A 13,503-nucleotide genomic window follows, 5' to 3' on the forward strand; every position below is an offset into this window, starting at 1 on the left:
ACCTTGCTGCAGTTGTGAAATTATTATTTTATTATTCTTACCTTCGTAGAAATGAAGTGAGCATACTGTACCACAGGGTTTTTGACCTCTCCATTCGACAGCGAGTCCTGCTGAATGTTTGTTCCCCCAGTTTCCCTACTATGATTAGAAATCTCTCTAGTTTTTTCCCCTGATGAATTACTTTTGGTAAATTCAAAAATCTGACATCTTTGTTTTATTTAAAAAAAAAAAATTCCACATCCCAAAACACAGCAAAACCTTCCCATACTGATCAGTAACAACTAACTTGGCTGAATGAAGCATGACAAGCATGCCCCCCATCATGGCGGTGTGGTTACCATTGCTATAGGGGTCACGTGATGGAGCAAAGTCTCTATTACAGAGTTACTCTAAATATTCACAAGACAGTAGTCTACAGCAGAGATTGTATGATAGCCTTTCAATTTTGTTTGATGCTATGTATTTATTTAATGTCACCCTATGGTACATATAAAATCTATGGTACAAGCCACTGCTGTTGTAACAAGATAATCAGGTGTAATTATACAAGGCTGGACCTTAGCATCTGCTGGCAAAGCATATATGTCGTGATTGCATCAGGAAAAAAAAAAAGGAAATTAAATGTTGATAAAATAATTTATTGTAGAGGTTTCAGGTGTCAGATTGAACACTTGCCTAGTGTCCAGTGATCTACATGTGCCATTACATTAAATCTGAAATTATTCCAGCTAAAGATGTAATTTGTAGTAATGTAATAAATATATAGTAATTTCATGTATAGGTTCTGATCATTGATCCTCTTGATCTTTCTTTCTTTATTATTTTTTTTAAAGATAGTTGTGTGTGGGGTTTTTTTTGGACAAAAAACAAAAAACATTGCTTATGGAATCTTAAAAGAACATTCACAGTGGTTTTGAGCTCTTTATTGTTCTTGAATTTGTCTAAATGTACAAAAAGCATGCAAAAAATAGCCTCTTTATATATTTTGGTACATATGTACAACGTAACAAGTTGCATTCAATAGTTTTTTGTGCCATGCTTTTTTTTTGGTAACAATTATAATAAGTACATTCAGGTTAGAGCACAGGAATACGGACATCCATATAACAACCGACAACGACAGTCACTCAAGCAAAGAGAAATTAGACAATTATACCATATATGAGAAACTGTAGTTCATTTCGAGATAAATCAATCAATCAATCAATCAATCAATCAATCAATCAATCAATCAATCAGAAACGTCATCTGACACACACTGAAGGATAGAAAGATATCTACAATCATAAATGCTTTGGATCCGAAAGACCTGCAGTACATTCTAGTACTGTTTTCAACACACCCTTGTCTATTTGGATCCATATGGATTTTATCATGAAAAACATAGCCCTTGTTAGAAAGCACAATGAAGGTGAAGCAGTTTTCTGGCAAACTGCACTTTTTCCTTATCAACAGGGATATCGGTTTGCTCATTAGCTAGCTGAACTGGCGGCGTGTTAATTAGCCGGTGTTCTGACTAGCTTGCTAATGGCGGATAGAGTAATGTAATGAAGATATCTCAGCTATCAGGTAACAGAAGGCATTACGAGACAGGTCCAACGGTAAAATTACACAAGGTGGCAAACTGATATCGGGTCAATTATTGATATTGCCTTCGTTGGGTGCCAAAATTAGATCAACATAATTTTGTCCATTGAGCCAATGTTGAGGCACCACCACCACACCACGACAGGCCAACGGTGACGCAACAATGGTAAGATGTTATGAAAAGTGTGCCTTTGCCAATATTGGCTCAACATTGGCAGGGTTGCTATGAAAAGTGCTGCTTAACTGACGTTGGTCCAAACTTTGCACAACATTTCCATCTAAAATACATGCAGGTCATAATACGGGGGCCCCATTTGTCATTTTAGGCTTCAGGAGGTGGCTCATAAGTGTCCTCCTCGTCTATGCTCTCTCAGGATGCTCTCTGGGGAAACCAGAATCAACCCGGACTCAGCAGCAGCGTCTCCACCAAAACCAATTTGAGATTATTTGTGAAGACCAATCACAGATCACAGTGGACTGAATTGTAGAGAATAAGGATACAGCAACATTAACGCCAAAGACAGACCAAAAGATATTCAAAATCAAGTCAAGTTGGAGTCCTGAACTGGCCTCCATTAAACCTGATTAAACCTAATGTAATCAGTTAGCTACTATGGAGCTACTGTAAGCAATCATCTGCTTTTGTAAATCAAAATGGTAAGTATTTTGTCAGTGTGAAGTGGGATTGATGAGCTGATTATGAACGTCATCTGAATTTAAAACAAAGCTGACATGTTTTTATTGCTCATTGCATCGTACAATCAGCACGAAAGGTTGAGTGAGTAATGACTACAATTTTCACAAAGTCACAAGGACAGCCTCAAATGCTTGCTTTTACACTCTTACGCCTTCAATCACTTGACTCTTGACAAGTGCAAATTTGGAGGAATGACCAAATGACAGGGTTTGGTGTGCCAGCTGGGACCTGTCCATTGAATCAATTCCTCCAATTGGTTATCCAATTGGTTATATTTCAACGGACCTAAAGTTTTAGTGGCTTTTTCCTGCCATTTTCTCACAAGTCTTAGGAGGCCAATGGGAATCACAATTAATTACATACAAGGGTCATTTCTATACGCAAGGATAAGGGGAAGTCAATAAGGGTGTGTCAAAAGCAGTATTGGAATGCAGCCTCTGTCTAGCTAAAATAAAAATAAATAAATAAATAATAATTTTAAAAAAGCCTTCCTTGTAATTTCCTCCATTTAAGCAATGTAAAGCATCCCAAAGTAGGTTTTTAAACAATGTAGTGTGTCCCAGTGCCCAGGTTATGGAAACTCCATGCACCACACACTTTTTTTCCTTTCTACTGAACTTATAAGCACGTACAGTTCATGGTATCACAACCACTGAGACGTGTGTGTGTGTGTGTGTGTGTGTGTGTGTGTGTGTGTGTGAGAGAATAAGAAATAAGGTGACTGAGGCACTGCACAAATACAACCTATGACCTGAACCAGAACAGAGACAACATGGCAAAGATCACTGTTCATTTTGTCTACTATAAAGCATCTACATAGATATAATAAACATCAGAGCAGGACACACACACACGTTAGCTTATCATATGTGTACGACAGAATGTGTTAAAGGGGTTTTAGTATTATCCTTGAGTCAGTCATATCACTGTGATTAATATACTGCACCTGATAGTCGAGCTTCTGGAACGAGTTAACAGGTTATACTGAAGTCCTAGACATGCCATGTGTCACGTACACAACATACAAACAACATACAAGTGCATAGTAAACGTTAAGGAAGGGACACGTGCATTACAATTATGAAACCCACATGCTGTGTTTGATAAGAGATTTGTGACTAATGTACACTTCCATGCGGTGCATCCAAAAACCATGGGAGTGTGTGGAGACCTGCTTTAGTTGCTCACGCACATGCATGCGTTACATTCCTTTAGGTGTTCAGTTCACCACCTCCAAACACGAGATGTCCGAAAGGTACAATGGCACGCATACAGAAAGTAAAAGCGTCTGTCCACACCAGTTAAACCAAGAGACGAGAGAGAGAGAGAGAGAGAGAGAGAGAGAGAGTAGGAGTCAGGATAATGGGTAATGATGGGAAAATGCCATCTGCTAGGAAACATGAGAGAGTCAACACGTCATTCAGAACGCCAAAGTAATGTTGAAACTCAAACCTCTCCATTAAACATCCAGTGGGCAGAACAGAAAAGGTTGTACTGTTACAAATTCAAGCAGCTGTAAATTAAACTAAAATGGTGGATATTATGAATCATGAGCAAAAAAAAGCAAAAATCAAGATGTAAATGAGCGATAATGTGCAGGTTTTCTTCTACAGCTAACATCCTGCAAGTCCAGAAACCTCCAGGGGTTGGTTTACTGCTGCAGTGAGTGGTCATTGTTTGATTATTATACGATAATAAGCCTAACTGATTGGCCATTTTTACATTTAACAGATGTGATAATCTAAGGACTATATTGTCTTGGCTATCTCTTGCCTAGATTAATTTACGTGCAATTAACCGCTGGTTAAAAAAAAAAAAAAAAACACATACAGTGGTGCTTTAAAGTTTGTGAACCCTTTAGAATTTTCTATATTTCTGCATAAATATGACCTAAAACATCATCAGATTTTCACACAAGTCCTAAAAGTAAAGAGAACCCAGTTTAACAAATGAGACAAAAATATTATACTTGGTCATTTATTTATTGAGGAAAATGATCCAATATTACATACTTTTGCCACTCACAGATATGTGAACCTCTAGGATTAGTAGTTAATTTGAAGGTGAAATTAGAGTCAGGTGTTTTCAATCAATGGGATGACAATCAGGTGTGAGTGGGCACCCTGTTTTATTTAAAGAACAGGGATCTATCAAAGTCTGATCTTCACAACACGTTTGTGGAAGTGTATCATGGCACGAGCAAAGGAGATTTCTGAGGACCTCAGAAAAAGCGTTGTTGATGCTCATCAGGCTGGAAAAGGTTACAAAACCATCTCTAAAGAGTTTGGACTCCACCAATCCACAGTCAGGCAGATTGTGTACAAATGGAGGAAATTCAAGACCATTGTCATCCTCCCCAGGAGTGGTCGACTGACAAAGATCACTCCAAGAACAAGGCGTGTAATAGTCGGCGAGGTCACAAAGGAACCCAGGGTAACTTCTAAGCAACTGAAGGCCTCTCTCACATTGGCTAATGTTCATGAGTCCACCATCAGGAGAACACTGAACAACAATGGTGTGCATGACAGAGTTGCAAGGAGAAAGCCACTGCTCTCCAAAAAGAACATTGCTGCTCATCTGCAGTTTGCTAAAGATCACGTGGACAAGCCAGAAGGCTATTGGAAAAATGTTTTGTGGACAGATGAGACCAAAATAGAACTTTTGGTTTAAATGAGAGGTGCGATGTTTGGAGAAAGGAAAACACTGCATTCCAGCATAAGAACCTTATCCCATCTGTGAAACATGGTGGTGGTAGTATCATGGTTTGGGCCTGTTTTGCTGCATCTGGGCCAGGACGGCTTGCCATCATTGATGGAACAATGAATTCTGAATTATACCAGCGAATTCTAAAGGAAAATGTCAGGACATCTGTCCATGAACTGAATCTCAAGAGAAGGTGGGTCATGCAGCAAGACAACGACCCTAAGCACACCAGTCATTCTACCAAAGAATGATTAAAGAAGAATAAAGTTAATGTTTTGGAATGGCCAAGTCAAAGTCCTGACCTTAATCCAATGGAAATGTTGTGGAAGGACCTGAAGCGAGCAGTTCATGTGAGGAAACCCACCAACATCCCAGAGTTGAAGCTGTTCTGTACGGAGGAATGGGCTAAAATTCCTCCAAGCCGGTGTGCAGGACTGATCAACAGTTACCGGAAACGTTTAGTTGCAGTTATTGCTGCACAAGGGGGTCACACCAGATACTGAAAGCAAAGGTTCACATACTTTTGCCACTCACAGATATGTAATATTGGATCATTTCCCTCAATAAATAAATGACCAAGTATAATATTTTTGTCTCATTTGTTTAACTGGGTTCTCTTTATCTACTTTTAGGACTTGCGTGAAAATCTGATGATGTTTTAGGTCATATTTATGCAGAAATATAGAAAGTTCTAAAGGGTTCACAAACTTTCAAGCACCACTGTATATCCCACAATAATAGGATGTGCTGGATCAAGCTGCCAAATAATGAGGGTGCAATCCGTATTGTTATCAAATTTGCAGTGATTAATATGACGATTATGACTAGGACTAGCACTGTAATATACTGGCCATACACAAGACTATTAGAAGCTTATTTCAGTGCTTGCCATCTTCTCATCCATGCATCATCATATTAATTATAAATGCTATTTCTTTCTTCAGTTTGCACTTTCTGGTCCTGATTTTTTTTCCTGGCTTACAGGCAAGTGCTTGCATTTAAAGGCAACGGTCGAGACGCTACTGAAAACCCCATCTGTGATGCTTCTACTCAAGAAAAACCTGACAGCCTGGAGGAAGGTACTGTAATTTGCATTAAAAAGGACAGGACGCACAGAGAACCTTCATAAGCAGCTCCGTAACCCGTCTCTGAATACGAACAACTTTTTCTGCATGAATATTAGCGCGACATTTGGCAACTTGGAAAGAGGATCCAAAGGAAAACTCCACCCTGAAACTTGTGTTTATATATTGTAATATGTGATATGCTTAATGATTTTGGCGCCAATCTGTTGGCTGGGGTTGTAGAGTATGTTCATTATCCCTGTAAGAAATCATCAAGAGGTGGGTGGGAGATTGCTAGAATAGTAACAATGGGCAGAAAGAAAAAAAAATGAAACAACCTCCAGCAAAAGTAATCAGGTTTGGAATGGTCAGATTTTTGCAGTTAGCACCAAAAAAAAAAAAAAAAAGGGTTTATGGCCCTGGCCATGCTACTAGTCCCAATTCTTTTGCACAATGGGTAAAACTGAAACATCCTTGTATGTACCCAGTACTATACTTTTTGATTTCCTAATACCCTAAGTTAACTAATCACAGGGAGTGACAGCTTAATGGGACCTAGTGCACATTATCCGGGCATCTGAATGAAGCAACAAGAAGGCTCTTCTGCTTCAAATAAGAAGGTGGTGGGGGCGTTGTGGCTCAGGTGGATAAGGCGCCATACCATAAATCTGGGGACCCGGGTTCGATTCTGGCCCGAGGTCATTTCCCGATCCCTCCCTGTCTCTCTCTCCTGCTCATTTCCTGTCTCTACACTGTCCCATCCAATAATAAAGGTGAAAAAAGCCCCCCCAAAATAAATAAATAAATAAATAAATAAATAAGAAGGTGGTGTAAACTCAATGTTTCTAAAATTCACTTTACCTCAGCTTGTCAATGATCCATACGGAAGCCACGAGAGGCCCTTCATATAATCTTTTTTATTCACCTTGTTATCCGGAGATAATGACATAATTAATTCAGGATCTCGAGAAAACAACACAACTAATTCGAGATCTCGAGAAAACAAAACCATTATTTCGAGATCTCGAGAAAAAAAAAAACAATTATTCCGTGATCTCGAGAAAACAAAACAATTATTTCATGATCTCAGCTGGATCACTGTATCTCCGTCGGTAGAGACGAAGCCGGGCCAGTCTTCTGCGGAGGTGCCGCGGACTAATTTTGAAATTATCCCTTATTAATGCAATCTCTCCCTGTGTCAACCCCTGATCAAAATATTGCCTTATTAGGTGATCGATTATTCCAGACATTCTAATGACCAAAGTTGCGTCTATACAGAATGAGAAATAGCCCCAAAGTCAGCATATCACAAGTCTCTTGGCGCACCTGAATGAACCATTTCTCAGCTGTTTACTTGAGATCATGAAATAATTGTTTTGTTTTCTCGAGATCTCGAAATAACGGTTTTGTTTTCTCGAGATCTCAAATTAGTTGTGTCGTTTTCTCGAGATCCTGAATTAATTATGTCGTTATCTCGGGATAACAAGGTGAATAAAAAAAGGATTATATGAAGGGTCTCTCTCGGCTTCCGTAGATCCAAGCAAGATAACACACGTTCTTTGTGGCAAAACTTGAAAATTTCAGCAGAATCGAAACGCCGTTTACAGAGGCAACTGAAATTCCGTATGTGAGATAAATGTTTACAGAAAATAGTCGAATGAACTTCGGCCAAATGGCGCAACTTAAAACTCTCAGTGTTTCAGAAGTCTGTGTATTACACTTATACTGTATGTGTTAGACTCAGCCTTCTCAGAGAGCATTCTGAATGACTCCAGTTTTACCTGTTGGGACACAACAGCGAAAAATGTCACATGCGGAACCATGGGTTTGCATTGCATCTGGTGAGACTGACATTCAACATGCAGCTTGAATTTTAAACCATCAACTGTTAGTAGTCCAATCAACAAGAAATTTAAAGGCTATGCCAAACAGGCAAAAACTATGAACAGTTCCTATCTGGTCCTATATCTGCATGCAACACGGTATATGGCCAAATGGGAGGCTTTGGGTGACTGATCACCTGGAAATAGATCAGGAAAAAGAAAAAAAACAAAACACTATGCCATCCAAGCTAGTCCTACTGTATATAAACACTATTAAGACACGTGCTTTTGGTGATACAATATCTAACATGATCTAATAGGAGCTTAGACATAACATTTTTTTGGAGTGGGACCAATAGTGTGACCAGGGCCATATATTCTCACTCAGAATTTTGCATAAGGGTTCAAATGTCATATTACTGAGAAATCCAGTGTAATGGGGACAGTAAATGTTGGAGTTAAATTTCACAATGCATACAGCTAAGGTACGGAGGAAACTCTACTCAGCTAGTTAGCAATTTATAAGATAAGCCTGGAAATAAACCTTCCTGCGATAACATCCATTTGTAGCCCACCTTAGCTGACAGAATACTTCACCTACACCATGGATGTAGTGGGAAAGAGCAAGCACACTGAGCAACACCATGTCAAAACAAAGGCAGAGACGGAACGACCTCCAAAATTTTTTTTTGGGGGGGGCGGGGTGCCTGTAAGGCTAACACAGCAGCAGATGGGGAGGCCTTCGGTCCAGGTTTCAGTGAGGACGAGCTTTTCACTCCTCCCCTTAGCTTCGAAGATAACGTCATTCCACCGCCTTGCTTCAGCAGGGATGAGACTGTCACCCCACTGCCTGGCTTCAGCGAGGACACTGTCACTCAAACAAAGCCTAGACCTGTCCAAGTCCAGGCCTGAATCAAGGCTCATGTCCAAGTTCATGCCTGCACTAACACCAGAGCCCATGTCCAAGCCCATGTCTGCATCCAAGCCCATGACAATGCCAGGGTCCATGCTCATGTTCAAGTCCAGGTCCACGCCCGAGTCCATGTCCATGCTCAAGTCCATGCCTGAGTCCATGCCCATGCTGATGCCTTAGTCCATGTTCAAGTCCATGCCGATGTCAGGGTTCATACCCATACTCAAGCCCATGTCTAGGCCTGAGCCCATGCCCGAAGCTATACTGGAGCCCATGTTTATGCCCATGTCTATGCCTGAGCCCATGTCCATATCCAAATCTATGCTTGATCCCATGTCCATTCTCAAGCTCATGTCTATGCCAGAATCCACGCTCAGGTTTACGCCTGAGCCTCTGACCATCCTCATGCCCATGTCCGAGTCCAAGCCTGAACCAAAGTCTCCACCTGTGTCTACGCTCTCATCCAAAGCCCAACTGGAACCCAAGACTCCGCCTAAGCCCAGTTTCTGGTGCCACGTCCTTCCTGACCCAGAGCGGAGCTCTGAGGGGACTTCGACCCTGCTATTGCCTGATGCTATTGTGCTGTGTTTGCCTGTAAATAAACCTTCCTTCGATTACATCCGTCTGCAGCCTACCTTATCTGACAAAAGACATTACATATTAAATGTTGGTTGGCATTAAAGATGAAACGCTCTTTATTAAGATTAATATACAAGGTGTTCAAGGTGGATTTTTCCTTTAAGCATCTTTCTCAGGTGACATTCAGACTCATAACCTTCCGAGTCTAAATCTACAATTTTAGTAAATCTAGGACAAGCGCGGTTACTAATGGTGCCCATAAATAACTAACGAATAAATAAATGTGTGGTTACACATTGCCCTGATGCCATCATCACTTTGGAAGGGGTCCTACCGAAAGCTTGACAAATCCCCCACTCCACATAATATTACGAGATGAATCGACTGCTTTTAATTATGCAGAAATCTAACAGTTTATAATAGATCAAATCATGTTGTGAAAACATGCATGATGTTTAATTAGCAGTTATTATAATTGGCACCATCAAGAGACATCACTGCAATATTCATTTGATCAGAAACGGAATTATCGCTTCTTAACCGCATTAAATCCAAGTTAAATGGCGACCGATTTAAAAACGTTTGATTATCAGCACACTGCAGGTCCTGTTAAAACAATTTCATCTCCCTGACCGAGTGTGCATGTTGTTATGAATGTAATCCAGGACAAAGGTGGGGGGAGGGGTGGTACATGTTGAATAACAGGCGATGTGCTGGGCTTGACGCTAATCATCATGATGCATTCGGATTGCTGAGCGAGAGAGATCCTTTTGCTTTCTACCCAAACACACACGCACACACTCGGTGACTTGTGATTATGTTTACGTATGTGTTTATGACAGATAAACTGCCTGGCGTCTCTTGTCAGCATCTCACTGACAAATAAGCTGCTGCGAGTGGCAAGCCTCGGTAAACGATGACACATTCTGCTCCTGCAGAGAGACAATAGCACACTGACACAGGATATGGTTTGTGTGTTACTACAGTGGAGGATTTGCAACATTCGCTCTCATCCAGTGTGCTAGTGATTTCAAGCTATAGGTGCGAGTGTGGGTGTGTGTGCATTTCAAATGAGGAGCCCTCTAACATTTGCATGTTAGCCCTATTCTGAAACATGTGCTTGTGTGGAAATATCATAGCCCTCTCATAGTGGCGGAGTTTTGCCCACTTGAATAAAAAAAACACAATCTTTCATTTGTCTGTGTTTGCATGTACATGTGTGTGTGTACCAAAATGGCAAGCAGTCCAAAACTGGCCATGTGTACCATAAATATTACAGTATGCAAAGCATAACAAGGCAGTACAACATCGATATCACATTACATATGTACAAAATGCTGCTCATCCCTTCTTTCACTTGTGTACTTTCTAGTAGGATGTTCCTTAAAACGAGTTCCGAGTCTTCCGGCTGTCCATCCATGGTGTTAACGAGTTTTAAATAAGCTTAACATACCGTAAGTTTGTCGTTCAACTCTACATCATCAGTCAAATCTCAATGTAATGAAAATTTCAATTTCGATTCATGAAGGATAGGGCGCATGGTAAGAGCATGAAGGGGGGAAAAAAAGCCACACGACGGAAAGAAGCTTCTGTTAAACGTCTCCGAAGCCTAAATATAAAATGATACGGGATGTACTTGAAGGTTTCTTCATACCCTGGAGTTCTCTCCATACCGTACAAGAGGTTTCCTCTGTACAGCATTGCAGTTGGAGTGGCAAGAGGAGAAGGAGGAGGAGGAGGAGGAGGAGTATCCAGAAAAAAGGTAGGATCGATGCGTCAATTACACGTAGGGTAGATCAAGTCAAACCACCAGCGTCGAAAGGCTTTGGAATAAGACACTTCATTACAGAATTAGAAAGCAGTTAGGAGTAAGTATATGGTCGAACAGCTTGCAAATTGTGGTGTTTCTTTAGCTTTTATGAAGGTTGTGTTGATGTGAGAAGTACGATTCGAGTCTGCCTCTACAATAGGAATAAGTAAAGGGCGGAGCTTATGGCAGGGTCAGTGCATACACTTATGAGTGATCATCAGAAGAAGGCGGTTCATCTTCGTGCAGGTCCTCAAGCTCCACCTCTCGTCCAGCTTCGCCACTGCTACCTTTTCTGAAAGACACATAAACAGACTTGGATTAGATTGCTTGCTTAAAGTAAACTTTAAGTAATCTTTGTGCATGCGGGCTTGCAAAATGGTGCGCACTAGGTTCATTAGGGTGCATCAGTTGACCCCTAAAAATGAAAAGTTCCTCCGATCATGATGCGTTTTTGGTTTTATGTTCCTTTTGGTAAGAAAACACACTGGGTGAAATATTTTGACAAAATTCAAAAGTTTAATGGTGGCACCAGGAGCTCAAAGTTATGGAAAAAGCTGCTATTTTATGACTTTTATGACATTTCGATCACTTTTCATGAAACATTACGGCACCTTATAGAGTATACCAAATATCTTAGATACGCATTTTTAGTACATATTCTAAATATATCATCAAGCACAGTTTGAGTTTTAGCTGTTCATTGAATCATTGTTCAACTACTTTTAAACAATACAAATGTATTATGAATCACATTAATGCTTCTCAATCCCTTGCAAAGGTTCTTAACATGATCTCTGGCTCACAAGACATCAATAAATGGAGTCCAACATTGTGATTCAAACCTTACGCGAAAACATAAAATAAGCGTTTTTTTTTTTTTTTGGCAAAGAAATGAACCTCATGGTGCCACCATTAGACTTTTGAATATGGTCAAAAAATTTTACAGGATGTCTTTATTGGTGAAAAGGAACACCCAAACAAAAACGCATCAGATTTTATGAAAGTGAGGGCAACTGATGCACCCTAAGGTTCATGGTGCGTTTATAATTAATATTGTTGAAGAACAGCGCTTTTTTTGATGAAATGTGCAGAGCTGCCTACAAACAGGGATCCGTTATCATACAAGAAGAGGTTTTTTTGCCATGCACAAGGTGAGCTGTGGTTTTATATACAGTGACAAATAAAAGTAAGTGAACCCTTTGGAATTAGCTACGTTTATGGTCCAAATATGTTCTGATCGTCATCTAAGTTACAATAATGAACAACCACAATCTGCGTCTTTTTAAGTGAGACACCTTTACCACCTTTGTGTGTAAATAAAAGCTTGGACAATGAAGAGATGACATCATGAGCACAGACAAACATCACTCTGAGCCAGACAATAACGATCACAATCAGACACAACATCTTTTTTTTTAAAGGAAAAATGCAAACAAACATGAGCTCTAGTTTGGGTTTTCCCTTCTGACAACAATGAACATATGGATAAACTGGGGAATGAAGGTCACACACTGGACACGATGGACAACAGGGACATCCAAGCATCAAAACCCACAGCTAAGAGCATCATCTGCTAACAACAAACCTTTACCTTAAAGAAGGGTGGAGTTTAAGTGAGGGACGAAACGGCCATGAGTCCCTGCAGCGGAGAGAGACAGAGTGAGGCAAAGAGGGTCACAGAGGAAGCAAACAGGATGGCAGGAAGTGAACCTTCATCCTGATGTAAGAGAGTTTTATAGATTTGCTGTCGCAGAACGCAGCATTTACGTTAAACTCCGAGTTGGGAAGAGCCCCAATTTCTCAATGAGACAGCCAATATTAACATGTTCATAAATCTGGTTTTGTATTTCGAATTAACATGAAGTGTAAATGATAAATTTTCACTTCAACCGTTTTAAAAATTACATTACGCTAACATTAAACATGAACATGGTTATGTGCGAATGAAATGCTATCAAACAGCTACAACCACCGACTCTCCAGGCTCCCAAACTGCAGGAATACAAAGCTTCCCTATTTGCTTGAAATCTTCCATATCATGTAAATGGAGCAGTTAGACGACCTGACTCTTTTTTGCATGAAATTTAGCATCAACTAAAACCTGCCAATCATTCAGTTTCTCAAACAGTACTTCGCACTTTCCTTATGATAAATAAATAAATAAAATGACTTATGCTTGTGGGCGGCACGGTGGTGTAGTGGTTAGCGCTGTCGCCTCACAGCAAGAAGGTCCTGGGTTCGAGCCCCAGGGCCGGCGAGGGCCTTTCTGTGTGGAGTTTGCATGTTCTCCCCGTGTCCGCGTGGGTTTCCTCCGGGTGCTCCGGTTT

General features: G+C 40.4%; 1 protein-coding gene across 5 annotated transcripts in view; it reads right to left on the reverse strand.

Annotated features, from left to right (window-relative positions):
* Positions 1 to 7,550: 7,550 nt before the first annotated feature.
* The window catches only part of camkk1a (calcium/calmodulin-dependent protein kinase kinase 1, alpha a), a 314,395-nt gene continuing 308,442 nt past the window's right edge, over positions 7,551 to 13,503 (reverse strand). For 4 of the 5 annotated variants that reach the window (XM_060912105.1, XM_060912106.1, XM_060912107.1 and 1 more), the window contains one exon: positions 7,551 to 11,468. In XM_060912105.1, coding sequence (XP_060768088.1) covers positions 11,381 to 11,468 — 88 coding nt within the window. In that variant the 3' untranslated portion in view covers positions 7,551 to 11,380. Of the gene's footprint in view, positions 11,469 to 12,767; positions 12,816 to 13,503 lie in introns of all 5 variants that reach the window. The other variant, XM_060912109.1, reaches the window with a different exon arrangement.

Source organism: Neoarius graeffei, chromosome 28 (genome assembly GCF_027579695.1).
Source record: "Neoarius graeffei isolate fNeoGra1 chromosome 28, fNeoGra1.pri, whole genome shotgun sequence".
Taxonomy (NCBI): Eukaryota; Metazoa; Chordata; class Actinopteri; order Siluriformes; family Ariidae; genus Neoarius; species Neoarius graeffei.